A 26,613-nucleotide genomic window follows, 5' to 3' on the forward strand; every position below is an offset into this window, starting at 1 on the left:
TAGAATTAGAATTAAAAATTAATAAAATCGTCATAGTTTGATACGGATTAAGAATTATGAACCAATTGGCTGTTATGCTTAATGAAGTTCTTTTGAAAGTTTCGTCAAAAATTATAATTTTTTTAATATCTTCAGCTCTTTAAATGCATAAAAATTCCATTGTTACTGGCAATGCTTCTCACCACTATGATTGCACGGCATATTGCAACTACAAAAACAAAAGTTGGTAAATTACACATTCATAGATTGAGACATGATATAAAGGTATTTTCCAAAAATGATTACAATATCAAAAATACTAACCATCTTTCGTGGTATCCTTGGCTGATGGCCACAATGACTATCAGCAACAAAAACGATCCAACAACTGAACAAATAACGTGATGGTTAGTTTGGACGGAGATCAATAGTTAATAAGGCACTCCAACAATGCTGAACGAAACTTAGAAATTAACCTGCAATAAATGAATGTGGCAATCATAGATATTCCTTATTAGATGATGCAATAATGTACTAAATGAAGCTAATTGAACTTACTATCACAGCAACTTAAGCTGAATTATTTATATCAATCTTAGCTTTTTTAGCAGCAGCAATGACCGCAATACTGCCTGCCATTGATTCAATGCTATCATTGAGTCTATCTAAACGAGACATTTTCTCACGACGATACAAGAGATCAGTTTCTTTCTTTAATCGCCGTTCTACCATCATTTCTTCAAGAAAATGATCCAACGGCTTCTCACGTCTTGGTCGTGGATTAGCTACTTCAACTATTTCAATAATAAATTCCAAATATTAATTATTATTCTATTTGAAAATTTTGAAAGGACTTACTCATATTATCTGGAATGCCATTTCCTGCCACTGATAATGGCTTTACCCAACGTTCTTTGTGGAAAAGTTCATGCATTACCTGTTAAAAAAAATACGACAATTTAACATAAATTTATTGAAGTACTAGAAAATAGTTGGTGAAGACTTTTGATTCTTGATGTTATTAGTTGAAAAATAAAAGAGAAGTCAGTAACAAAGAGTATAATTCAAGGTTAAATATATTGGTCCGAGCTTAGAAGCTTTGAAGCTTCATATTTTCTATTTTTTTAGTGTTGAACTGGTAAAATCAGAATAAATAGATTTTACCTCTTAATTATGTCTATTGCAAGAAGCTTTTGAACATAAATAAGAAGAGAGAAATTGAAGCATTGTAAGAAATGTAAGTAAATATTGAATTAAATACTGACATCAAAAAAAATCCACTTGTCTGCAGCTCCTCTAGATTTATTTTTTAAATCTAATTTTTCTTTATAAAGACGTTTTAATAAGTCCATTTTTGACACACATTTCTGATGCGGTATCTGTTTGCCTTTTTTTTCAAGTAAAATCGTATTAAATTTTGTCGTAGCACGTTTAAGCGCGTCTGATTTATCTTTTTTTTGTGATAATAAATGAACTCCTTCTTTTGCGAAGCAATCTATCCACAGGAAAGTTCCATCATCGGTCCAGTTATGAGGAGTTGCTGTTTATCAAAATAGAATTACATGAAAATTGGTCAGGAAATGATAAAGAATATTTTAAATGTATAAAAAATTCTTAAATCTTACAATTCATAGAATTTGGAGCAATATTTTCTTGAGAGATGCTTTCTTCCACTGGTGCACATGACGCATCGATTGGCCACTCCTGGACGTTCACATCTGCGATTTCGTAGCCTGATCAAAATATGATTTATTTACGTTATTATTAAATAAAATTACATGAAAATTGGTCAGGAAATGATAAAGAATATTTTAAATGTATAAAAAATTATCAAATCTTACAATTCATAGAATTTGAAGCAATATTTTCTTGAGAGATGCTTTCTTCCACTGATGCACATGACGCATCGATTGGCCTCTCCTGGACGTTTACATCCGCGATTTCGTAGCCTGATCAAAATATGATTTATTTACGTTATTATTAAATAAAATTACATGAAAATTGGTCAGGAAATGATAAAGAATATTTTAAATGTATAAAAAATTATTAAATCTTACAATTCATAGAATTTGGAGCAATATTTTCTTGAGAGATGCTTTCTTCCACTGATGCACATGACGCATCGATTGGCCTCTCCTGGACGTTTACATCCGCGATTTCGTAGCCTATTTAAAATACGATTTATTTACGATATTATTTACTTATTTTCGATGTTATTATTATAACTATTTTTTATTATGAGACTTAATTATTACATATCTTGAAATTTTTCTCGTTAAAAATACATGGAATCTACTGGTGTATATAAATTTGAGTACTATAATGTTACCTTTTTTCATGTACTGATGAAGCAGCTGTGACCCGTAACCTGGCTCTGAAAAGCATTAATGAACATTGACATTAATATTCAAATTATTTAAAATAACAATAAGTTTTTATTAGGTTAGATGTCAAAATTTCATGACTTACCTGCATATGCTCTTAAATACTCTTCTTGAGTCACATGAAATGGGTAGGATTGTTGTTTTTCTTCATCATATAAATGTAATTCTTTTAATTCTGACATTTTTTCAAAATTAAAATAAATAAATAGAAATATTTAAAAGCCACACTACTTACACAACGGTTAACGTATAGAATGAATTAAGGCGGCAAACAGTCCAATATGGCGGCACACCAGTACAATATGGCGTCGATTCATGACGTCACTTGCACTGGCCAGCATACTGGTTTATATTTCGGAACATACCCTATATATCATCAATTAATTTGAAAAATGGCTACTGGCTTATACCACTCGAGGAGGTGAGTAAAGAAGTTACCGCATTTATCGTCCCCGGTAAAGGTTTGTTGTAGTTCGAAGTTATGCCGTTTGGGTTACACTTTGCGTCCGCCACTTTTCAATGTTTACTAGACAAGGTTATTGGACCCAAATTAGAAGGGAGGGCATTCGCCTATTTAGATGACATCATTGCATTGGAAAAAACGTGGGGTGAACATGTTAAAAACCTCTGGGGAGTCTTTCCAAGACTTAGAAAAGCCAAGTTAATAATTCATAAAGAAAAATGTCAGTTCCTTAAGACAAAGTTGAAGTATTTAGGCCATATCATAGATAAAGAAGGCATCAGAACTGATTCTGAGAGGGTACAAGCTATATAGCTCGGCAAGTACCCCGGTATTAGAGCCACTAAATGTTAATTTACTGCTTTGCCTACTAACAGACGCTAGTCGTTACGATATTGGCGTGGATTTAACTCAGGTGCAAAATAACGAGGAATATGTCATTGCATATGCCAGTAGAATATTCAATAGTAAAGAGGCTAATTATTAGGTCACAGAAAAAGAATGTTTAGCAGTTGTATGGGGTATACACTCGGCTTTATTAATGGCTGGTGTATCCTTGGAGAGCAATTACCGACCGCAGGTATGATTTTTTTTTACATTGAGTTTCCAATCTTGAATTTTTTTAACTTCGGCTAAACTGAAAAAAGTATAAAAATTAAGTTAACATTCAAAAAAATGATGTTTTAAGATAGAAGATAATTTTTTTTATTATGAAAACAATTGAAAGATCTGCCACAAATAAAAATAATCAACAGAAATTTCTTGAGAAATTAATAAATTATCAATTTTTATTTTCATGTTTGCACGGCCATCTTAATTCCGAGACATACAATAAAAATAACTAATTACTCTTTTTTTATGGAATTTTCGCTAATTGTTGTTAATTATGACGGAACTTCGTACCCCTTTAATACGAAAAAAAATTTTTAACATATTAAAACATCATATTTGAAATTTAATAACGAATTTTATACTTGTTTGAGTTCAGCTCCAGTCTAAAAAAATCTAGATTAGAAACTCGATGTAAAAAAAAATAACACCTGCGGTCGGTAATTGCATTGTCTTCAAGGATACACCAGGCATTAATGAAGCCGAGTGTACGGAAGATGAAATCTTACTTAGAAGGTTATAAGTTTACAGTTATTACCGGCCACCAGTCACTAAAAGGGTTAAAGCACATAGATGATCCAGTAGGAAGAACGGCAAGATGGAGTCTGTATCTACAACCGTATGATTCTGATGTTGAATATCGGGAGGGTTTGTAAACCATAGTAGCAGATACTCTATCACGTATTCCCATAAGAAGTTCGGATGAGGAAGATGCTGATCATGAGTCGATATATGAATTATCAGAAAGCTTGCAATTAGCAAGTTGTCCGTGGTACACAAGAATGTATCAAGAGGTCTATAAAACCCTGTATAAATACCCTGACCACAAAATCAGTGATGGTAACCTATATAAACATACATATCATCGTTGAGACTTTAAAGAAGGTAGTAATCCATTAAAAGTCTGCGTTTTACTGTCACAAAGGCTCCGAGTATTGAGAGAAAACCACGACTTCGTGACATCAGGACATTTGGGGAGGGCAAAAATAATCACAAGAATTGCTAAAAGGTACTTTTGGCCAAGAATGTAGGGTGACATCAGCCGATACGTACGCTCATGCGAAAAATGCCAGCAATACAAGCCCCTCCAACAGCCGAAGCCAGATAAAATGGGTACAATCAATGCTACGAAGTCCTGGGAAATTATAGCAGCAGATCTACAAGGTTTGGAAGCCCGGTCGGCGCACCTCCCTCTTGATGAAAAGTGGCGCCATATCGTGACCACTTTCGACATGTGTGCCCGAGAATATGTCGAAAATAGAGAGAACGACATGACCACTTGCAACAAAGTAATGGAAATTTGTTTCCATTATCTTTCCTCGCACACTCACGTGTGTGCGAGGAGAGGATTTTCACGTTCACATGTCGAATGTGGGGTGATATACGTCAGGCCAGCCAAAGAATAATATTTTAAAAATATTATCAATAAGCTCAAATTATTAATTAATGATTAATTATTAGTTAAATTATACTATCATTTACAGCATCATAGCTTGGAATCATAATCTGGAAATATTTGACCATAATTTAACTAATTATTGATCATTAATTAATAATTTGAGCTTATTGATAATATTCATCATTAACAATCGTTTTAACTTTATATTGTAAATTCATATTTCAATAGAAATGATCTATAAACGAATTGTTATATGCTATATGTAAAGTTTTTAAGGCAAGAGTCATTCATCAATTTGAGTGTCCAAAATCCATTATTACCGACAATGGGACTTAATTTACAAGTAGGGAATTCCAAGGGATATTTAAAGATTTTGGTATTAGACATATGGCCACTCCCCATACTTTCCACAATGCAATCCAGTAGAAAGAACGAATAAAGTATTAAAAACTATGATTTCACATTATATCGAGAGATCCTATCGATCTTGGGACAACTATTTAGCTGAATTGAAGTTCGCATATAATACAGCAAGCAACAAGTAAACTAAGTTTACTCCAGCATTCTTAAATTACGGGAGAGAAATATTACCTCCAAATACTTCAAGAGAATCTAGAGAACATAACGTATCCCATGACTCAAATCACATTGAACAGATGCGACATCTACAGTACATTAGAGCTTTAGTTCAAGTCAACTTGGTCTAAGCACATGAAGAGCAAAAGAAATATTATGACTAGGTCGCGCGCAACTAATTATTGGCACTGGGGCCGTCTAATAAGCCGCAATGGCTGTGAAACAAAGGAAAAGAGCCGTTAACGGCTACGGGTCGAGAAGCGTGGCACAACCGTGAGAGTAATTGATGAAGATTTCACGTTGTAATCATAAAAACGCGACACTGATATAATACTAGACTCGTTACTCGTAATCACAAGACTAGGGTAAGCTACACCTATAATATGGCGTATACTCAATAAGCTAATTTAGACAACTCGATGAAAAAAGTACGTTTTAACCGATACGATTAAACTTGCGCGTGCAATCGATAGATGATCAATTGCCAGACTGCCGGAGGACCTAGCAACAGAACTAGAGCCTATAGAAAATCACATAGATCTCTGTGTAATTTTCTATAGGACGGTATAGAGAAAGCACATTTATAACCTTTAAAAATTGAACAGCATTCATATCCGGTACTGTACTAAGTCCAGTATTAGTAGAGATTGAAGACATTAATATCGAGTCCAAAGAGTCCATATAAAAAACTTAAAACAATATATAGATGAAGTAGGTGTCGGATGGAAAAATGGAAACGCACCTGTAAGAAATTCCAAACTTTAAAACAATAATTTTACTCTTCTACAACCACTTGGTTCGTTAGGAAAACGTAAGATAGCGTAAAACGCCGTAAAATAAGATGTATTTTCATAAGGATTCCGTGCTAGGCCACCGTTGGGACAACACACGAGTTTTCTTGAGCGGCTTTTCAGCCGCTAAAATATTATTGTGAGTTGATTTTGATATTGCACATTATTTAAAACTGTCAGTTAAAAGTGTATACAGTGGCGAGAAGCCACCAAGTGGCGGAAAGGAAGGTGTAAGGAGCTCATTAAGTGAAAACTTAGATGTGGACTACCAAACTATGTATTATAAGAACTTATAAGTGGAAGCAGATATGGCGAGGCGCAATAGAAGAAATAATAAAAACAAAAAGAAGAGTGATGATCTTGTGAAAGAGGGTAGTAGTGGTAGAAACCAAAAGAGAAGCAAAAGTAGAAGTCCTTTGTCGCGAAATGGTGAGAGGAAAGATTGGAGCTCGGGCTCAGATTTGGAATGCTCCGATGGTGATAACGAGAAAGAAACAGAGGAAGAAGGAAAAGAAGACAAAGAAAACAAACGTGAGCACGGCTTCAGTCAAGATTTAATACAATCCAACAATCTCAGAAAGTACAAGAAGGTAAACAAACAGGATAATACAATCAGTAAAGGGAGAAAAGTGTCATTAAACAAACAAATGGAAGCATCAAAATCGGAGCCAGAAAAACCTTTTCAGTATGAAAAAACCGATAAAGGCCCGTTCGCAGTGCAACTGACGAGGAACAGAAATGAGCAAGAAATAAATGGGAAGCCTTTAATGGCATTAGAGGTGGCTTTGCAGCTAATCAAATTTTGTCAAATAAGTTTTTACATGAGTGGGGGTATATCGCTTTTGTTCCTAGTTGGACAGTTCTTAGAAAAGGGGTTATTAAAGACATTCCTTTGGACATTGAACTTGGTGTGTCGAAAACAGAGCTTAACCAAGGTAATCCTACGTTAAGAGTTGTTATTGTTATACGTTTGAAAAGAAGAGTTGTAAATGATGGCTGTATAGCGTAAACAGATACTACTTCTGTACAGATTGTGATACGCAATAAAGAAATGCTGAAAGCTGATTATATTTGGAAAACAAGGTTAGGTTTGTTCCCTTTTATTCCAACCACTAGAAAATGTTATAGATGTGGCAGAGTTAGTCACACGATGAAGTTCTGTAAAGAAGAGAAGAAATGTCTTAGATGTGGGAAAAATAAACATGGTGCTAAGTGCTCAAAAATCCAACAACAGTATGAGATAAGTCGAATCATGGCGAAAAAGAATGTTTCCTTTTCAGTTGCAAGAGATAGGTATTTCAAGATATCACAAGAAAGTTAAGATCATAATTATTTCGCAAATAATGATACAAACTTTCCAAGCTTAAGAGATGTACACGGACCCAATGGTCCAAGCTTTGAAGGGCATGGATCCTATAGTCAAGCAGTTCGTTCAAATGGTCCAAGAATGGGAGGTAGACAATCCTGAAAACAGACTTTCAACTCAGAACAAGGAACCTCATCAGTAATCAGTAAGGAAATATGCAGCCTGTTCCGTGAACGTAAGGAGAGAGAGGATTGGGGTATCAGTAATGGCTTCAGCAGGCGAATAAGATAAATAGTGGAAAAAATTCCAGATGTCGAGAAGCTGATTTCTAGGTTGCTAAGAACGATTGAATTACATATCTTGTCTCAAAATGGCAAATAATGTTAACACTCTTAGGATTTGTCAATGGAATTGTTGTAGTATTAAAAGAAAGGTACCGGAATACAAACTTTGATGTGATCTTGCTGTCGGAAACCTGGTTGACAAGTGATGATTTTTTGTCTATTAAAGGATTTAATGTAGTAAGTAGAGACAGAATATGGCGCCCTGGTGGAGAGGTCGCTATTCTTGTCGGAAATAATCTTAAGTATAAAAGAAAACGTGGGTTGTTTAACTGTAATAATAATATTGAAATTTATGTTACTGAGCTTTTTTTGAACAACGAACCTTTTCTGATAGCATCCTGTTACAGGCCTCCTGAACGATCTATTTCCAAGGATATATGGGTGCGCTTCCTGAATCAATTCCAGGAAGACTTTGTAATTACTAGGGATTTCAACGCCTACCACCAACTGTGGGGAAATCAAATCGGTTTCTGCAGAAGGTTTCAAATTGTTTAAAGCTACAGAGGAGTCGGAGGTTGGATTATTAAATGGTAAGGACAAGACCTTTCATTCGCATCAGTACCGTGTAGAATCTGCTTTAGATTTGGCTTTTGCTGATTGTGACCTGTAGCATTTGTTTGACTGGAGGGTTAGTAAAGAACCTTAGGGCAGTAATCATTTTTCTATTTTTATAGATTTCGATAGAGAAGCAGAGAAAAGAGGAATTAATAGAGGCTCCAAGAGATTATATAATAATAGAACTGATTAGAATAGAGTTCATGCAGAGTTTGATTCACGAGGCAATAAGCTGTTGTCCATTTTTCAAAATCCAGAGGTCGATATTCAGGTGAAGTACACAACTTTTGTATCAATAATTAAAGATTGCGTTAATGCAGCTACGCCCAGGAGGAGTTCTGATAGGAGTAAAAGTATATCTTATATTTGGAAAAAACTAAAAGCTATTGAAAAAAAAAAGAAGGGATGGAGTTCCAGCGAGTGCTCAAACGAATTTAACGAGGAAGTGTTAGAGAAGGTTGAGGATAGAATTGACGTGTTATGTCTAGCCTGAGTAGCAACAGAGGCTGCAAGTTTAGATGATGTAGAAGACGATCAATTTTTGGAATCTCCTTTCACAAGTGAAGAGTTAGAGGTTGCTATAGCCAATTCAAGGAGCAAGTTTAGTTCAGGCCTAGACGGAACTGATTACTTTCCGATTCAGGCTCTTACAAAAGACATCAGGCTAGCTCTGTTAGAGCTTTGTAATGCGATCTTTGTTTCAGGACGTTTTCCCAACAAATGGCGTCAGTACTCGATATTTTTTATCCCTAAGAGTTAAAGCATCAAAGTCCGTCCAATCTCTTTGGCACCACGTTTACTTAAAGTCATGGAAAAAATGTTAAATCTTTAAATTTCATAGTAGCTAGAGTTTTACAACCAACTTTCTGATTCACGGTTTGGGTTCAGAAGAAAATAAATCGTGTCTGGATAACTTGGTGGTTCTCAATTCTGAGATCTTGGGAACTTTTGATTAAAGACAGTGTGTTGGAGCAATTTATTTTGATATACGAAGTGCTTATGACAATGCATTAGCTGACGTTCTTGTCAGTAGGCTTATTAGTTTGGGATGGCCTAAGTCAGTTTTGAAATTTATTTATAACTTAGTATCGGATAGAATCCTATCAGTGAAGTATGATTCAATCAATTGTTGTAGAAAAGTTTCTAGAGGCCTACCGCAAGATAGTGTACTAAGCCCCATATTGTACTCAGTGTACACGGCATCTTTGGATCACTATACTCCAGAGGAGTGTAAAATTTTGCGATTCGCGGACGATGTTTGCGTTTACGCAGTAGATGATGACCCACAAAAGGCTTTGGATTGGGTGGCAGAGTCGATTCGAAGAATTGTTCCCTTCCTGGATGATAGTGGGCTTGATCTAGCTGCAGATAAATGTCAACTAATTGTATTTAGTCCGGATTCTGAAATTGCCTCCAGGTCGTGGTGTATTCGAGTAAATGAGGAGAGACTTTGGTCAGCACAAGTGGTCAAATTTCCAGGAGTGTTTTTTCAGAGCTCATTAAAATAGGATCGTCAAGTTCATGCTATACGTGTAAAATCTATTAATCCTCGAGCAATTTTAAACTATCTGAGACTGACATGGACTGTTGCAGACCCTCCAACTTTGATCAAACTGTATAAAAGTTTAGTTAGATCTCGGATTGAGTACGGTGCATTTCTTTTCGTATCTCTAAATAAATCTCTGGAGACACTGTTAAACAGAATTTCATATCAAGTGTTGAGGTTAGCAATAGGATATAAGAGTTCGACTCCGCTCAATGTCATTGCTGCCGAGACAAAAGAACCTCCCTTGGAGATTAGATTTAGGTTGATGAGGCGAAATTGCAATTTTCCAACTCAAATCATAGAGTTATTGATATTCTCTCTGAGCTGTCCGAGATTAGATACTGTCCTACAATGATCTTTAAAACTAAAACCCCAGGGCTGATTTTGTGCTTTCGAGAGGTAGAACCTATTAGTCATTTGATAGCTGAAGATCCATGCCTGGTTGGATTTAAATACCCATTTCAATCTATGTTTGTTGTAGCTAAAGTGTAGCTTGGGAAAAAGGAAAGAAAATTCAAGAGTATAAAAATATGAATAGAGAAAACTGCTTTTGGTCTCTATTTCGAGATTAATTTCAGAATGCAACAGTTATTTTCACTGGCAGAATTCGATGGCAATAATCGCAGCCTTGCGAAGTTTCTCGAGTAAAAATGTCAATGAATTAGTTATCCTTTCAGACTCTTTGAGTGTTTTAAAAGCCTAAAGTCCAGCAAAGGTGGCATGAAAGTTCAACTCGCTTCAACATTCGTTATATGGGTTACAGGAGGCTGGAAAGGAAGTTAAATTCTTCTGGATTCCTGTGCACCTAGGGATTATGTTTAATAAAAAAGCAGATGTAGCAGCCAAGGATAGTATTGTAAAAAAAGACCAAATAACAACTTTGAAAAATTAATAAATAAAAATAAATGTTTGTTAAAGATTGACAGCAATTAATTGAAATGGGAAAATCGTCAAGCAATCGTTGTTAACTAACAAACTGTCGTTAGTCTAATAGTCATTAGATGGCGACATACAAATATTTTACACTTCTCCCGATCTTCTAAAAATTGCCACCTGGCAATTCCTATTAGTTGGGTAAAAATATTGGGTTAAGCTGAAATAAATAACATGAAAAATCTAAAATTGGATTTCTAATTCGAAATTATGAAAATCAAATTCATAATCATTCAACCTAGATTCCAATATTGCCGCTTCCCAACTCTGTCTGCTTCAAAATAAAGAAAACTAATAATTAGAAGGGAGGAATCCTGTGGTGAGTAAAAACCTCTAAACAGACCAAAATGATCTGAATTAAACTAATAACGTGATTCTATACAATAAAAGATTTCTTAAAAACTAATCGTCCGTTAGTCAAATTAAAAATGAAAAATCTTAATTTTCATCTTCAATTCCCATTCCATCCTTTTTTTTCATCAGGAGGAACCACTGGGAAGAACCAAAAGAACCCAAAGAGTAGGAAATGCCAAGAACTGGCAGGTCATGGAACTTAACAAAATAAAAGTTCCTTACAGAATAAAAGTTTTTTACAAATTTCATTATTTAATCATAGATTTAATGTTCAATTGATAATTAGATTGATTGGTCACATTTTATGGAGTCAATTCTCCAAATAAATTCCTTACGCAAGGAATTTTTGAAATTAAGTTCAATAGCTTCTGCTCACTGTGCAGACTAAATTATTAAAAAATTGGGAGAAAAGGATTTCGGTAACAATGACTCCAACCGTATATATCCTACAGTAACTCTACGGGAACGCTCCAGGACAGACATTGTGAATTTAAATCAACAATCAAATGATCAATGAGAGCCAACGTTCTCAGACTGGAAGTTACAAAAACCCTGAATTCAACAGAAATTAGGAATCAAGAAAGAGTCAAAATAACTACTCACCTTCATAAAGAGCGAGTCTATTCACGTGAACAACTTTCAAACAACCATTTGGAATTTTATTAATTCGAAATACAACATCATTAAGTTTGTTTTTGATAATATATGGACGTTCCTACTCACATTGAAGTTTTGGACACTTTCCCTTAACTCTTTTAGGGAAAAATAACCAAACCTTTTGACCAACATCAAAAGAAAGAATATTAGATTTCAAATCATAAATACACTTAAGTTTTTCTGATTTAATTTGCAACTTATCACGTACATTGTCATGAACAATCTTTAGTTGTTCACGAAGATTAAAAACAAAATCAGTGATAGAATTATCCTCAAAAGAACTATCTGAAGGATTAATTTCTCTAAAAAGATTAATATCCTTATCCTCAATCACTTATCCCAATCTACTTGATTCTTACTAACAAATTTTGACAAATATTGAAGAATAGTCCTATCCAACCCTTCAACTAAACCATTTTATTGAGGATAAAGAGGTGGGGTTTTTGTCTTCTCTATACCAAGAAAACTCATCACCTCCATGAAGATTTCAGATTCGAATTCTCGACCCTGATCAGAATGAATTTCAATAGGAACACCATATCTACAAAATATTTGAGTTACTAAAGCCTCAGCAATAGTAGAAGCCTGATGATTAGGCAGAGGAATCGCCTCAGGCCATCTAGTAAAATAATCTGTAACAATCCGTAAAAATTTATTTCTAGAGGAGGTTCTAGTAAGAGGACCAAGATTATCGATGACAACCCTTTCAAAAGGAGAACTAACATTATAAATTTTAAGTTGACCTTTAGACTTTTTATAGAGACCCTTTTTAGCGAAACAAACTTTGCGTTTTTTACACCAAATCTTAACATCTTGTTTAAGAGTTGCCCAGAAAAATCGTTGATGAATTGTTGGAATCGTTTTATTAATAACATAATGTCCACCAGAAGGAAAACTATGAGCCTCATAAATTGTTTCATTCACTTTAGTTCGAGGAATGACAACCTGAAAAATAATATAAGAAAGATTTGGAGCTTCCTAACATTTAACTAAAACACCATTTTTCAATTCTCAAGAATTCCAATAAAGTAAATGAATATTAAAAGTAGAATCCAAATGTGAAGCATCATTGAACTCGGGAACTTTATTTTCCTTTTTAAATTTTGTAGTGAACTTTTTCCCCAGATTCTAGAGGAAGTAATACCCTCCACGTGCCTCCAGCTCGTCGAGTCCAGGATTCTTGTATTTACTGTGGAGGGGGGAGGTAACGGTCTCGATAATTGAATTCAATTAGTTAAGTTATATTTTCAGAATTTTATTAATAAAACAGAATTTAGGTAAATGAACAAGACAAAAATAAACAAAATTAAAGTGAATCTCGAAAAACAATGGCGGAGTCGGAGATCGGTTAACCAGGTGCCTATTGGCTGTTGCTAGCAAGATTATTAGACGGACGGAGTACCCGAAGTGAGAGTCGGTAACGGTGGTCTGGGTGATCGGCGGGGTAACGGGTTCTGGAGGGGAGGTCTCTTCTCTCCGGAGGTGCACGCCCTCTTTACTTCAATTCACACCAGGATGGGGTTACGACCCCGAATGACGCATGCAACAACGGTGTGAACTGGACGCGTGACTCTAGAGGTAAGGATATGACCTCCCCTTCCAACACCCCAGGGGATCGGCCCCTGGTGTCGGGTAAGTTTGGCAAATGGCGATTGACCGGATGAAGACCTCGGCGACGGGGTAATACCTCCGTCCTGTTGAAGCAGTACTGCACCGGGTAACGACCTCGGCGACGGGGTGATGACCACCGTCTTCTTGCCGCGGCGCGAGTGCCGGGTAACAACCTCGGCGTTGGGGTAAGACCTCTGCCTTTTTGATGGGACCGGTCAGCCTGGTGTTTCACCAGACTGCTGGGTTATAACCTCAGTTTTGTCTACCCGGGGTTACACGGAATACGGTGCCAGGTCACGTCCACGACGACGGAGATAGGGAGAACCTTGGGGTCCTGGTGGGTGAAGACCTCACCCAGTTGGCCGGGAAATGCCTCGGCGGTACGGGGTTATAACCTCTTCGTGGGTAACAACCTCACAAACGGCTGGGTAATGCCTCAGCGGTGACGGAGTTACAACCTCCTGGTGGGTGAAGACCTCACAAATACTGGGTGATGCCTCAGTGTTTTGGGATAAGACCTCTGGTAGGTAGTATGCCTCACCTGTAGTGTTCCGAGTGATGCCTCGGAGCGGAATGTCCGTCTGGCCGCTCAGCACGGCCTTATATCCTGGGCGATCCCCACTCAGCAGCGGTCCCCAGCATGCGGTGGTGACGGTGCTGCCGGTGTCGCTCGGAAGAATTATCGGGTGTACGGTCGGTAAGGGTGTTTGCTTTTATGCTCACTTCGGGTAATCTTTACAATTTAATAATTAAACTTAAAATGTTATCTTCATTTTGAAATTTGGTCCAATCAGAATCATTATTAATTTCACAAATGACACGGAAAATATGCCCACTATCACATTTTTCATCAGAATCTATTGTGAGAAATTTTTTAGAATCACATGGACGCCGAGATAGACTATCAACATTGCCATGTTTATGACCAGGTCTTTGTTGAACTTCGAAATCATATTGAAATAAGATTTCAAATCAACGAGCTATTTGATCTTGAGGATTTTCAAAAGAAAGTAACCAAGTGAGAGAGGCATGATCAGTTCTAATAGTGGACTTCTTGCCAAGAAGAAAATGACGAAAATGTTCAACAGAAATAACAACAGCTAATAATTCTTTCCTAGTAACACAATAGTTACGTTCTCGATTATTTAAAGTCATACTAAAGTGAGCAATAACTTTTTCTTCATAAACAGAAGAACACCATTACGATCAACTGGAATCTTTTGAGATAACACAGCACTAATGCCAATATTCGAAGCATCAGTATCAAGAATAAAAGGATAATTTGGATCAGGATAACCCGAAATTGGAGTAGAAGTCAAAATTTGTTTCAATTTTTAAAACGTTTGAAAAGCTACATCATCCTCAATGAAATCTTCCTTTTCCTGACTAATAAGATATAATGGTTTTGCAATAGTAGCAAAATCTTTGACGAATTTCCTGTAATGGAAACAAAGACCTAGAAAACTTCTAAGTTCAGATTTATTTTTAGGAACAGGCCAAAACCTGTGTTTCGAGATGACGGTAAAACACACCATGTACGGACTTTGCCACATATTCGTCGAGCAGTTTTAACTGCTCGGTTGTTTTTATATCGACCTTTCGTTGCCCTCTGGTCAATTGCAAAAGCCTTAGACCGTCTGGAGGTACTGAAAGGCATTCGAGCAAGTAGAGGAGAAGCTCGTGTGATGTTGTATTAAATGCCTTTCTGTAATCCACCCAGGCCATTGACAAGTTGCGCTTGTAGTTGTTTGCTGCACGTTTGCTGCCACGTTGTTCGTTTATCTGTCTCCATACAGGTTCTATTGCAGTCAAAATCCTCTCGTTCAAAATCTTCGTAAACAATTTGTAGGGAGTATTTAGGCATGCAATAGGCCTGTAGTTTTTGGGGTTAGACAGATCACCACTTTTGGGGATCAGCACAGTACGCCCTTCAACAAGCCATCCAGGAATGGGCGTATCTCCTCTTAGATATTCTGAGAAGATACGAGCCAGATGCTGGTGGGATGATGTCAATTTCTTCCACCAGAAGGTGGGGATTGCATCTGGCCCAGGGGCAGCCCAGTTCTTTGTGCCCCTTAGAGCATTCCTGATCTCATCAATGCCCGCTCGTTGAAACACTTCAGGAATTCGTAATAGATGTTCGTCACAGAATTCTCTGAAAAGTTGAAGGGTTGGAGTGTCTACATCTAGCGCACTAGCGCGACCATATATTTCGGTCTAGTAGGTTTTGACTCTTTCTGCACTTGGAGGCTTATAAGTGACAGGGGCTTGCGGCTTAAGAAAGCGCAAAGGGTCAGATTGGAACAATCTGTTGTCTCTTTGCCGCTTCTACCGCTTTGCTAATGACTTTTTAATGGCCATTAGCGATCTTATTTTGCCTGTGTACCTCTCCTTTAGAATCAGTAACACGGCCATCTTCAAAGTGTGATGTTCACGTCTAATACTCGCCACGATACGCCAAATTCTCGGCGTATAAGGTCTGTGAGTGTTTAAGTGATCCATCACACTTCGAATACGAAATGCACTCTGTCGAGCTTTTCTGATTTAAATTGCAATCTGTTCGATGCGTTTTTTCAGGCTTAACTCAGGATTGACAGGTGTTCGTCTACCCTGAGTTAACCCTCGAGCCACATCATAGACTGCATTGTTGAGTGCAAAAAGGTCTACACTATCTGGTACCCGATGGTCGAGATCTTGGTTAGCGCTAGCTAGATATTCTGCAGAGAGCCTAATTTTCCGGAAAAAAATAACCCTCTCTGTTGGTGAAGTCCTGTTGATTGGTGCCCTCTGGGGGAGGAGATGGGGGTTCTGCAGTGAGAGAAGGGCGGAACGGGAGTATGCTCCACCGCGGTGCGGCTGTCTCGGGTGCCAGTGAGACTTCGTCCTCAGTCTCTGAAGCGTCTGATATTGAAGAGTCAGAGTCTGACTCTTCTTCTATCCTCTGTCCACCTGAGACGCTGTAGGGGTGGTCCGTGATCGTTTGAAAAGGCACGTATCGTACGACCCCTCCCAACTGTTCCATAGCCCTCATTCGAAAAGGGGCGGTTGTGGGGGGCCGTTGCAGGTATATGTTGAGGAACCTGTTTATGTCCTTTGCAGGGGTGGTTAGCCCACTGCAAAGGTGGTAATGTTTAACGAAACCAAGATGTATAGTTTCGTTCCTCACGCCCAGAAGGCCATCGCCTGTGAGGAGGAAAACTGGCTGTACGGACTAATTCCATTACCGTCTGTCTGCCGAGCTCATACATTAACCCTTCTATTGTTTTTATTTATAAGTTATAAGCTACTCGCTTGAGTACGGAGAGAGGGGATAAAGCTTGCCGACGAAGCGTGAGAACTCGCAGTCTTCTCTCTGATGAATAACATGGAGATGGATGTATATACTTTATGCTCTGTCTTGCTTGGAAAAGATTATTGAAGAATTTGTATATTTTTTGGTACTCTAAGGCGCCCTTTTTTTAGTGCATTCCTAAAAATTATCATTTCTTGAGAAATTTTCCTGTGAGCTACTCAATTTCAATTAAAATCGAGCTTCGGTCTTCTGCCGCCCAACGTGAGGGCGCAAAGTCAACTTCGGAACTTTTCTTAGGTATAGCCCAGCCCTAAGTGATTGTTAAAAATAAAGTTGTACAATACATAAGTTCTTACTCATTGTCTCTGATTACTTCTTGGGACCCGGCATAGTCCTCATCTACATTGAGAAACTTTACACGCTTAAAAAAAACTCATATTTTCATGTTCTGTCTCTTAAAACACTTAAAAAAGTGAAATGAATAGCTTATTTAGCTTATTTACATGATTGTTTGGTTATATATATGTATATATATAATGTTTTTTGTTAATGAAAATGAGTTTTGTTAAGTTATTATAAACGGAGCAATTCATGCTTCGAGGTACAGGCCGAGAGGAGATTGGCTACGGGAGGCCAACACCAACCAGGGTCGTCCCGAAGTATTAATTATTCAAGAATTTTGTAAGATTTGTAGTGCTGCAAGACTGAAGATTGTTCTTGGCTACACGATCTTGATTATACAGAATCAAAGAATCTGTCGGTAAAAATGCTATGTAAAACACGCCGCCGCTTGCTGAGTAAACCAGATGTTCGTTGTGGTACGTGCCGAGGTAGAATTATTAAAGCTGTCAACAATTACAAGGAGCAATACAATATAATAGAAAAGCTATCAAGGTTAAAAGTTAGAAACTAGGCACGATTCCACTCACCGAGCTAAACCGTCATCTCAAGAACTGGGCCAACTTCCAAAACGTTCATCAAGTAAGAGCCGGGGAAGAGGCCGAAAAAGGAGCAGTTGAGCAAGAAGATGAGGTTGAGACTGCAATTCCTGTAGTGATGACCGTAGAAGAAGATTTCCAGAAGGATCTAGATGGAGCGATCAAACAGATGGGATCATTTTCGGTTGACAGCGCTGATGACGAAAAGATGGAAGTGGAAGATTCCGAAGGAAAATGTTTACTTTAGATCTATTATACTCATGATTTTCTTAGAAATAATTTTTTCATGTTCCGTTTGCGCTTAAAAACGCGAAAGTTTGTATGTATACTTAAGATAGCATGTAAAAAAAAACTAAGCTGCAAAGACACCTTCAGAGAAAGGTTGCGGAAATTCAAAGCGTTAAAAATATTTTTTTTTGAGTTTTTAAGATAAATATAATAAATTTTGTATCGAGTATCCGAAGTAATACACTTTTGTAATTGAAGTTGAGTTTTATACTAATAAAATTATTCATTTCACTATGTTTGATTCAATCATATGACGTCTATATTAGTGACTTGTAAGCATAATGAGTATTGTCTTTAGAGAAAAGATAAGTTGTAAGAAAAAAATTGTAGTAGTAACTGTGAAACTTACAACTTAATTTTTTTTCCCTTAAACTTATAACTGGGGTCCAAGTGGACCCCATTGTTTTCTTGATCATAAATTCGATTTTACAGTTAATAAACACATTTTGCTATACACTATTTTTTTTCTTTTTTTATAAGGAAGAGAATAGTGTGCATAAATTTTAATTTTAAACAAATTCAGTACATAAAAACTTAATAAAACTCTAAAAACAAGAAAAAATCAGAAAAAGCTCATTCATTAAACAAAAAATTGTAACTTTTGTACTCTTTAAGCCATTTTGTAATTTCCTACGGCGTTTTTAAATGGGAATTCTCAGGCTCTAGAGAAAAAATTATAGTCACTTTTATTTATTTCATCGAAAATGTATATTTATTTAGATACTTGAAAATGACAGAACTCAGCAAATTAAAAATTATATGTTAAGTATTTTTTTTAAATATACAACAACTAGAAGTAGTACCGATCTGACATTGCTTAGACACCTTCGAACTAAATTAAAGTTCAGACTGGAAGTCGATATTATAGTTCGCTACTGCAGGATCGTAGTTCGAAGTTTGCGTGGGGTCTATTTGGATTCCAGTTATTAGTTTAAGGGGTAATAATATTTACATGATCGTATAATATTTTTTACTTTGACCGTCGATCGTGCACACATTATAAGATAATACGGTAATTTTTCTAAAAATTTTTCTACAAAAATTATATGATTATTCTTACCGTGTAGAAACATCAAATGTATTAATGACTTACGATAATTTAATTAGACGACATAATCAGGATTTTTATTCTTGTCTAAAAAATTTTTTATTAGGACAGATATATTAGAAATGATATTTTTTGGAAAAATTAAGTACAAAAATAATGTCATATATTCGATTATTTCATTTAATAAAATGATTGGAAATTATTTATAAAGTATTAGGTTATTACAGATATGAAAAAGATAAGAAGTGTTTTTTTTTGGGATACGAAAAATAAAATTTTCACAATTAATGTCAATTTAAAAAATGTCAGCGTGTTTTTGTTAAAGAATTATGAAAAATCATAGAAACTAGAATAAATTAGAAATAATTGACGAATTAAATTTAAGAGAATTTTGAATAGTTTCACAGTAACTAAGAGTCTAATTTATTCCAATTCGTTGACAAAAGTCAACTTTGCATTAACCTCACCGTTTAAGGATAGTCATGAGTGTGCCGGAACAGAGCTAATTAGGTACTCAGGTCGTATAAAAATATAACACCTAAAAACATATATCTCGAATATAAATATTTTCAGATCGAATTAGAGTTGAATATGAACTGAAATTTTTACAATTCCAGAAAAATTGAGAGCAAATTATAACATTCAAATTTTTAAAATCCAAAGTGTGTTAGCAATATATTTACGTAGCGTTAAATTTGTAATATTATCAAAAATTTATTATCAATTTCAATTCAATGAAGTAATCTATAAAAATTATGGAAGAAGCAATAAAACAATTAATGTTACGTTGAAAGGTTTTACCAATAAGTCATAAATCATCTGTATCTTGTATACATGCAAAGCTGATTGTTAAAATATCTCTAGTAAGGATCATCTATCGACATACTCAGTAGCAAACAAAACGCTAGTTCTCATATCCACTAATAGTCTTCTTCAAATAATGTTTATACCATTGTGAAAATTCAATTGCCAGTTGAACGTAAATCAGTGTTTAAATTGTGGTTTCTGTCTTAAATCAATTAACTATTGGGTTCCTCATCTCAAAGTGTACATTCTGTAGATTTAATTGCTGCTAATTCAAGGTACTATAATTTTATTTAAAAATGTTTATTTCGTTTTATTGAAACTGCTTTTTAATATACGACTTTGAAAAGTCACTTTGAAATTGAATTGAAATTGATTGTTAATTCAAGGTTAAAATTAATTTATTGGAACAATTGCAATAAAAGACACAAACATAGACATCTTCGTTTTTGCCGTAGCTTTCCAGCCAATAGACACGGAAAGAGTACAGGGATCTTTGATTGTAAAAATTAATTAAACCAGTAATTTAATTTTAAAGTGACTTTTCAAAGTCGTATATTCAAAAACACTCTGACATTTTTTAAATTGACATTAATTGTGGAAATTTTATTTTTCGTATAAAAAAAAAAACACTTCTTATCTTTTTCATATCTGTAATAACCTAATACTTTATAAATAATTTCCAATCATTTTATTAAGTGAAATAATCGAAAATATGACTGTTATGTAATTTTGCTCTTTAAAGGTGTCAATATGTAAACCATATGCTTAACCTTAGAGACTTTAAGTTCCTCTTTTTAGTCCTAGCCTTTCGACCAATAGACAGGGATGAGGGGATCTTCGATAGAGAAAGTAAAAATGTGTGATTTATATAAAAACAATAACAAAATTTCATTGAATGAAAATTATTGAAAAATTATAACAACAATTTAAACGTTACCAACAGATGATTCCACCGACATCGTGGCCTAAGTGGTAAGGTGCCAGCCTAGCGCACTATGGGTAGCGGGTTCGATTCCCGGCTGAGACAAGACCCATTTATAATATAGTCTTTTCTCTGACCACGATGAGCGGGAGGCCTCCGAGGGTAGGACGATTTCTTGTGAAACTGGAACGACCTCTTAGGTTGACACCAGGCCTATAGATCTTGCCTACCTAAGGCTGAGGAAACCGGGGGACCCATGGGGCTTAGCGGAATCTCCAAAGGCAGAAATAACGTTCTTTCGTACCACCAATAATATATATATACAGGAAATCGACAGGGACTGTTTCGGGGCTCAGAACGGAACCAAGGCAACTTGGGAACCTAGGGAACCTGCAGGCCTAAGACATAAGACGACCGCCTTTACTGTGCAAACAGACCCTGTACAATGGCCCTGTGGCTAAGTGTAGGGGAAGGCGGGACATTCTAAGACATCTTCCAATAAAACACAGATGATTTCTATTACTCTGGTCGAGATGAATTACAATTAATTGGTCCTTATTCGATGTTTCAGTCAGCGCAATTATTCACTTTTTCTCGCGAATTAATTTAAATATCAATTTAAAAATAATTTGACGATCAAATAAACTTCATACAAAAATTTACAAACTTTGAAGTATTATCAATGCAATACTCAAGACTTACGATTTCAAGAGATGTTTCACGACGATCTGATCTCGATCTTACTTTTTCGACAACTGACTGATGCATCAAACCTTACGTATTTATTTAGTCGAATGTGACATAATTAGAAGTCCCTTGCTTCAGGCGCGCACAAGTCCCTTCGCATGGTCTTTTCCCTTTTTGGAAAAGCTTAACGCTCTTCTTACGTCACGTACTCTTTTTTTAAAGTTTTATTGCTTTTCGCCACGTGGGTTTTCCAAAAGCAATAAAATATCTAAAAAATGACTTCCTCAACTATTCTTCGAAATCTTTTCTATTTTAACGAAATCTTAGGAAAACTCAAAAAATAACTTGAGTAATAATCGTTAACCTCAATCCTTAAGTTTATTGCTATTCATTTTTAGCTTTTCTTAAAATATATTTTAAATAATTATGTAAAATAATTAAAATACATTTAGACATTACATGACATTATTTTAAAGTCACTTTAAAATTAAATTACTGGTTTAATTAATTTTTACAATCAAAGATCCCTGTACTCTTTCCGTGTCTATTGGCTGGAAAGCTACGGCAAAAACGAAGATGTCTATGTTTGTGTCTTTTATTGCAATTGTTCCAATAAATTAATTTTAACCTTGAATTAACAATCAATTTCAATTCAATTTCAAAGTGACTTTTCAAAGTCGTATATTAAAAAGCAGTTTCAATAAAACGAAATAAACATTTTTAAATAAAATTATAGTACCTTGAATTAGCAGCAATTAAATCTACAGAATGTACACTTTGAGATGAGGAACCCAATAGTTAATTGATTTAAGACAGAAACCACAATTTAAACACTGATTTACGTTCAACTGGCAATTGAATTTTCACAATGGTATAAACATTATTTGAAGAAGACTATTAGTGGATATGAGAACTAGCGTTTTGTTTGCTACTGAGTATGTCGATAGATGATCCTTACTAGAGATATTTTAACAATCAGCTTTGCATGTATACAAGATACAGATGATTTATGACTTATTGGTAAAACCTTTCAACGTAACATTAATTGTTTTATTGCTTCTTCCATAATTTTTATAGATTACTTCATTGAATTGAAATTGATAATAAATTTTTGATAATATTACAAATTTAACGCTACGTAAATATATTGCTAACACACTTTGGATTTTAAAAATTTGAATGTTATAATTTGCTCTCAATTTTTCTGGAATTGTAAAAATTTCAGTTCATATTCAACTCTAATTCGATCTGAAATATTTATATTCGAGATATATGTTTTTAGGTGTTATATTTTTATACGACCTGAGTACCTAATTAGCTCTGTTCCGGCACACTCATGACTATCCTTAAACGGTGAGGTTAATGCAAAGTTGACTTTTGTCAACGAATTGGAATAAATTAGACTCTTAGTTACTGTGAAACTATTCAAAATTCTCTTAAATTTAATTCGTCAATTATTTCTAATTTATTCTAGTTTCTATGATTTTTCATAATTCTTTAACAAAAACACGCTGACATTTTTTAAATTGACATTAATTGTGAAAATTTTATTTTTCGTATCCCAAAAAAAAACACTTCTTATCTTTTTCATATCTGTAATAACCTAATACTTTATAAATAATTTCCAATCATTTTATTAAATGAAATAATCGAATATATGACATTATTTTTGTACTTAATTTTTCCAAAAAATATCATTTCTAATATATCTGTCCTAATAAAAAATTTTTTAGACAAGAATAAAAATCCTGATTATGTCGTCTAATTAAATTATCGTAAGTCATTAATACATTTGATGTTTCTACACGGTAAGAATAATCATATAATTTTTGTAGAAAAATTTTTAGAAAAATTACCGTATTATCTTATAATGTGTGCACGATCGACGGTCAAAGTAAAAAATATTATACGATCATGTAAATATTATTACCCCTTAAACTAATAACTGGAATCCAAATAGACCCCACGCAAACTTCGAACTACGATCCTGCAGTAGCGAACTATAATATCGACTTCCAGTCTGAACTTTAATTTAGTTCGAAGGTGTCTAAGCAATGTCAGATCGGTACTACTTCTAGTTGTTGTATATTTAAAAAAAATACTTAACATATAATTTTTAATTTGCTGAGTTCTGTCATTTTCAAGTATCTAAATAAATATACATTTTCGATGAAATAAATAAAAGTGACTATAATTTTTTCTCTAGAGCCTGAGAATTCCCATTTAAAACGCCGTAGGAAATTACAAAATGGCTTAAAGAGTACAAAAGTTACAATTTTTTGTTTAATGAATGAGCTTTTTCTGATTTTTTCTTGTTTTTAGAGTTTTATTAAGTTTTTATGTACTGAATTTGTTTAAAATTAAAATTTATGCACACTATTCTCTTCCTTATAAAAAAAGAAAAAAAATAGTGTATAGCAAAATGTGTTTATTAACTGTAAAATCGAATTTATGATCAAGAAAACAATGGGGTCCACTTGGACCCCAGTTATAAGTTTAAGGGAAAAAAAATTAAGTTGTAAGTTTCACAGTTACTACTACAATTTTTTTCTTACAACTTATCTTTTCTCTAAAGACAATACTCATTATGCTTACAAGTCACTAATATAGACGTCATATGATTGAATCAAACATAGTGAAATGAATAATTTTATTAGTATAAAACTCAACTTCAATTACAAAAGTGTATTACTTCGGATACTCGATACAAAATTTATTATATTTATCTTAAAAACTCAAAAAAAAATATTTTTAACGCTTTGAATTTCCGCAACCTTTCTCTGAAGGTGTCTTTGCAGCTTAGTTTTTTTTTACATGCTATCTTAAGTATACATACAAACTTTCGCGTTTTTAAGCGCAAACGGAACATGAAAAAATTATTTCTAAGAAAATCATGAGTATAATAGATCTAAAGTAAACATTTTCCTTCGGAATCTTCCACTTCCATCTTTTCGTCATCAGCGCTGTCAACCGAAAATGATCCCATCTGTTTGATCGCTCCATCTAGATCCTTCTGGAAATCTTCTTCTACGGTCATCACTACAGGAATTGCAGTCTCAACCTCATCTTCTTGCTCAACTGCTCCTTTTTCGGCCTCTTCCCCGGCTCTTACTTGATGAAAATGTAATATCCTTTTTTTTATTACTAACAATTATACACTCTACACTTCGACTTCACTGTATGAATGAATGAATGTCTCTAAAACTTGATGAATATTGGTTGTAAGCACAGAATGTTAACTTATAATAAAGTGAACGATAATTGAATGTCTACGAAGATAACGGAACTTGGTGTGTTCGGTATTATTGACCTAGTCCACGAGCTCAACACGCTTCACAAGTTTAGTTGAATGATGATTGTGCACGTGGCGTTAGCCTCACAAAGCAGTGCAAAATGAATCTAAATCAATCAGTCGGATTTACTGTCAATTGTCTTGAAATATTTATTGATTTAAATGTAGAATAAGCTGCCCGGAAAAGAAATTTTAGATTTAATTTGATCAAATTTTATCTGTATTCTGAGACTGATGAATAAAGATAAATTTTGATCTAAAGATATCTAAAAATAAATAATTATATCTAAATATGTAAAATTATATCTAAGTAGATTTAATAATATATATTTTGATTTCATCTATTTAGATATAAAAAGATCTGTTTAAATTTTTTCCATTTTTAAATATACATTTTGGAATTCTTTAAATCACGTCAAAGTCAGAAATAACAATGTCCATTTAATTTGGGATGTAAGAAAAATATTTATTTCAGCAAAAACAAAAAACATTTTGAGAAATATTTCTACTCCACCCTTAGAGATTGACAAGACTTTCCTAATCTACAATTATTAGCTATTAGCAAATATAACTCTTCAAAGCAAACAAACTTTAACAATTCAAGTTCACACTTTCTAAGAAATATATTAATAATAATTATAAAACTTTATTGAGTTTTGATTTAACTCTTTTAAACCAAATAATTTTCAATGTTCATTCTTAATAATATGAATATCAAATGTAAATTTTATATTTGAAGGTTTAATTGGCGGTCGTTGACCTCAGATTTTTTAAAATATTGTTGAGCTTCACGAAAGCATCGTTTATTTAGGACACGATCATACTGCATTTCTTTCGTTGAATGATACGAAATCCTTCAAAGTATCTGGGTATTTACAAACAATGACCGCACATCATGCTGAGTCTGATGTTTGGAAATCCAGTACTTTTCCACAAATGTCCTCAATTTTCTCTTGGAAACCGATAGGGCCAATGCCTAACGTCTACCTGTATAAAAATCGCCCAAAACGTTACTCGGGGCTCAGTCAATTCAAGCTAACTTGACGGAGTCAAGACCCAATCGTCCTCTACTCATCATGGGTGCGGAGACCATGCAGAATATGTTTTAGATGGAGAATGAAAGAAATAGAAAAGGTTCTTAGGGCTTTACAAACTACACTGGTGCATTCATTTTTCTCAAAAAAAGATAGAGATTTGTTTTTATGATAGTCAATTCTTTATTTAATTTCTGTCATCTTTCTACTCACTGAATTGTTTTACAGCTTGGCTAACAGGTAGCTAGGTAGCAGAAGGTTGTATAGGAGTGGAAGGCTGCAGTTGCTTTGAATTTTGAAGTTGTATTAGGAATTAATTAAAAAAGTATTCTGAGTTTAAATCAAGCGGAATTCAGATTTGCACCGTGCCCAGTAAAAATTCGGAAGAGAGTGTCTCTTGTGTCCTAGTCCGCGTTTTTCAAGATGCTTTTCGCGCATCCTTTGGAAGCTTCTAGATTGGCGTTCTCCAATCCAAAGTTTTAATTAATTTAATTACTTAGGCCTAGCTCCAATTTTCTCTAATCATCTGGGTTAATGATATCCATGTATCATCCAGCCTCTCTAATTCTAATGATTAACCGTCGCTTTCATTCAAACCTTACATATAGTTAAGTAGCCGTGAATTTAAACCCTATGCTATCGTGCATTAATTATAGAATGATAGTAAAAACTTTTTGGTTGGATATTCTTGTAGGGGATGATGAGGAGAGTATTTGTGTAAATTTTTTATTCTTAGGAAATAATAATTACTATTGTTTATCGAGTGTCGAAGTTTGGCAAATTGTGTTTTTCCACCTTTCA

The 26,613-nt window shown here is 34.7% G+C and overlaps 1 protein-coding gene across 9 annotated transcripts; it reads right to left on the reverse strand.

The window, feature by feature from the left end:
* Positions 1-12: 12 nt before the first annotated feature.
* LOC118064746 (uncharacterized) lies at positions 13-24,790 on the reverse strand. Of its 9 annotated transcripts, XM_035079584.1 has the most exons (14): positions 24,599-24,790; positions 17,726-17,758; positions 17,441-17,641; positions 2,599-2,889; positions 2,449-2,508; positions 2,309-2,353; positions 2,037-2,144; positions 1,821-1,928; positions 1,605-1,712; positions 1,245-1,519; positions 838-916; positions 538-773; positions 304-455; positions 13-208 (listed from the first exon to the last, which is right to left on the reverse strand). In XM_035079584.1, exons 6-12 carry the CDS (start codon positions 2,316-2,318, stop codon positions 550-552), a joined length of 912 nt encoding a protein of 303 aa, XP_034935475.1. In that variant the 5' UTR covers positions 2,319-2,353; positions 2,449-2,508; positions 2,599-2,889; positions 17,441-17,641; positions 17,726-17,758; positions 24,599-24,790; the 3' UTR covers positions 13-208; positions 304-455; positions 538-549. The 9 variants fall into 9 exon arrangements, with proteins under 9 accessions (XP_034935475.1, XP_034935477.1, XP_034935479.1 ...); XM_035079586.1 differs by lacking the exons at positions 17,441-17,641; positions 17,726-17,758 and having other exon boundaries at positions 2,599-2,729; positions 2,802-2,889; positions 24,636-24,663; XM_035079588.1 differs by lacking the exons at positions 17,441-17,641; positions 17,726-17,758 and adding an exon at positions 17,153-17,217 and having other exon boundaries at positions 2,599-2,729; positions 24,636-24,656.
* Positions 24,791-26,613: the final 1,823 nt, after the last annotated feature.

The sequence above is a fragment of the Chelonus insularis genome, unplaced genomic scaffold (genome assembly GCF_013357705.1).
Source record: "Chelonus insularis isolate UGA/USDA-ARS -01 unplaced genomic scaffold, ASM1335770v1 contig_24_pilon, whole genome shotgun sequence".
Classification (NCBI taxonomy): Eukaryota; Metazoa; Arthropoda; class Insecta; order Hymenoptera; family Braconidae; genus Chelonus; species Chelonus insularis.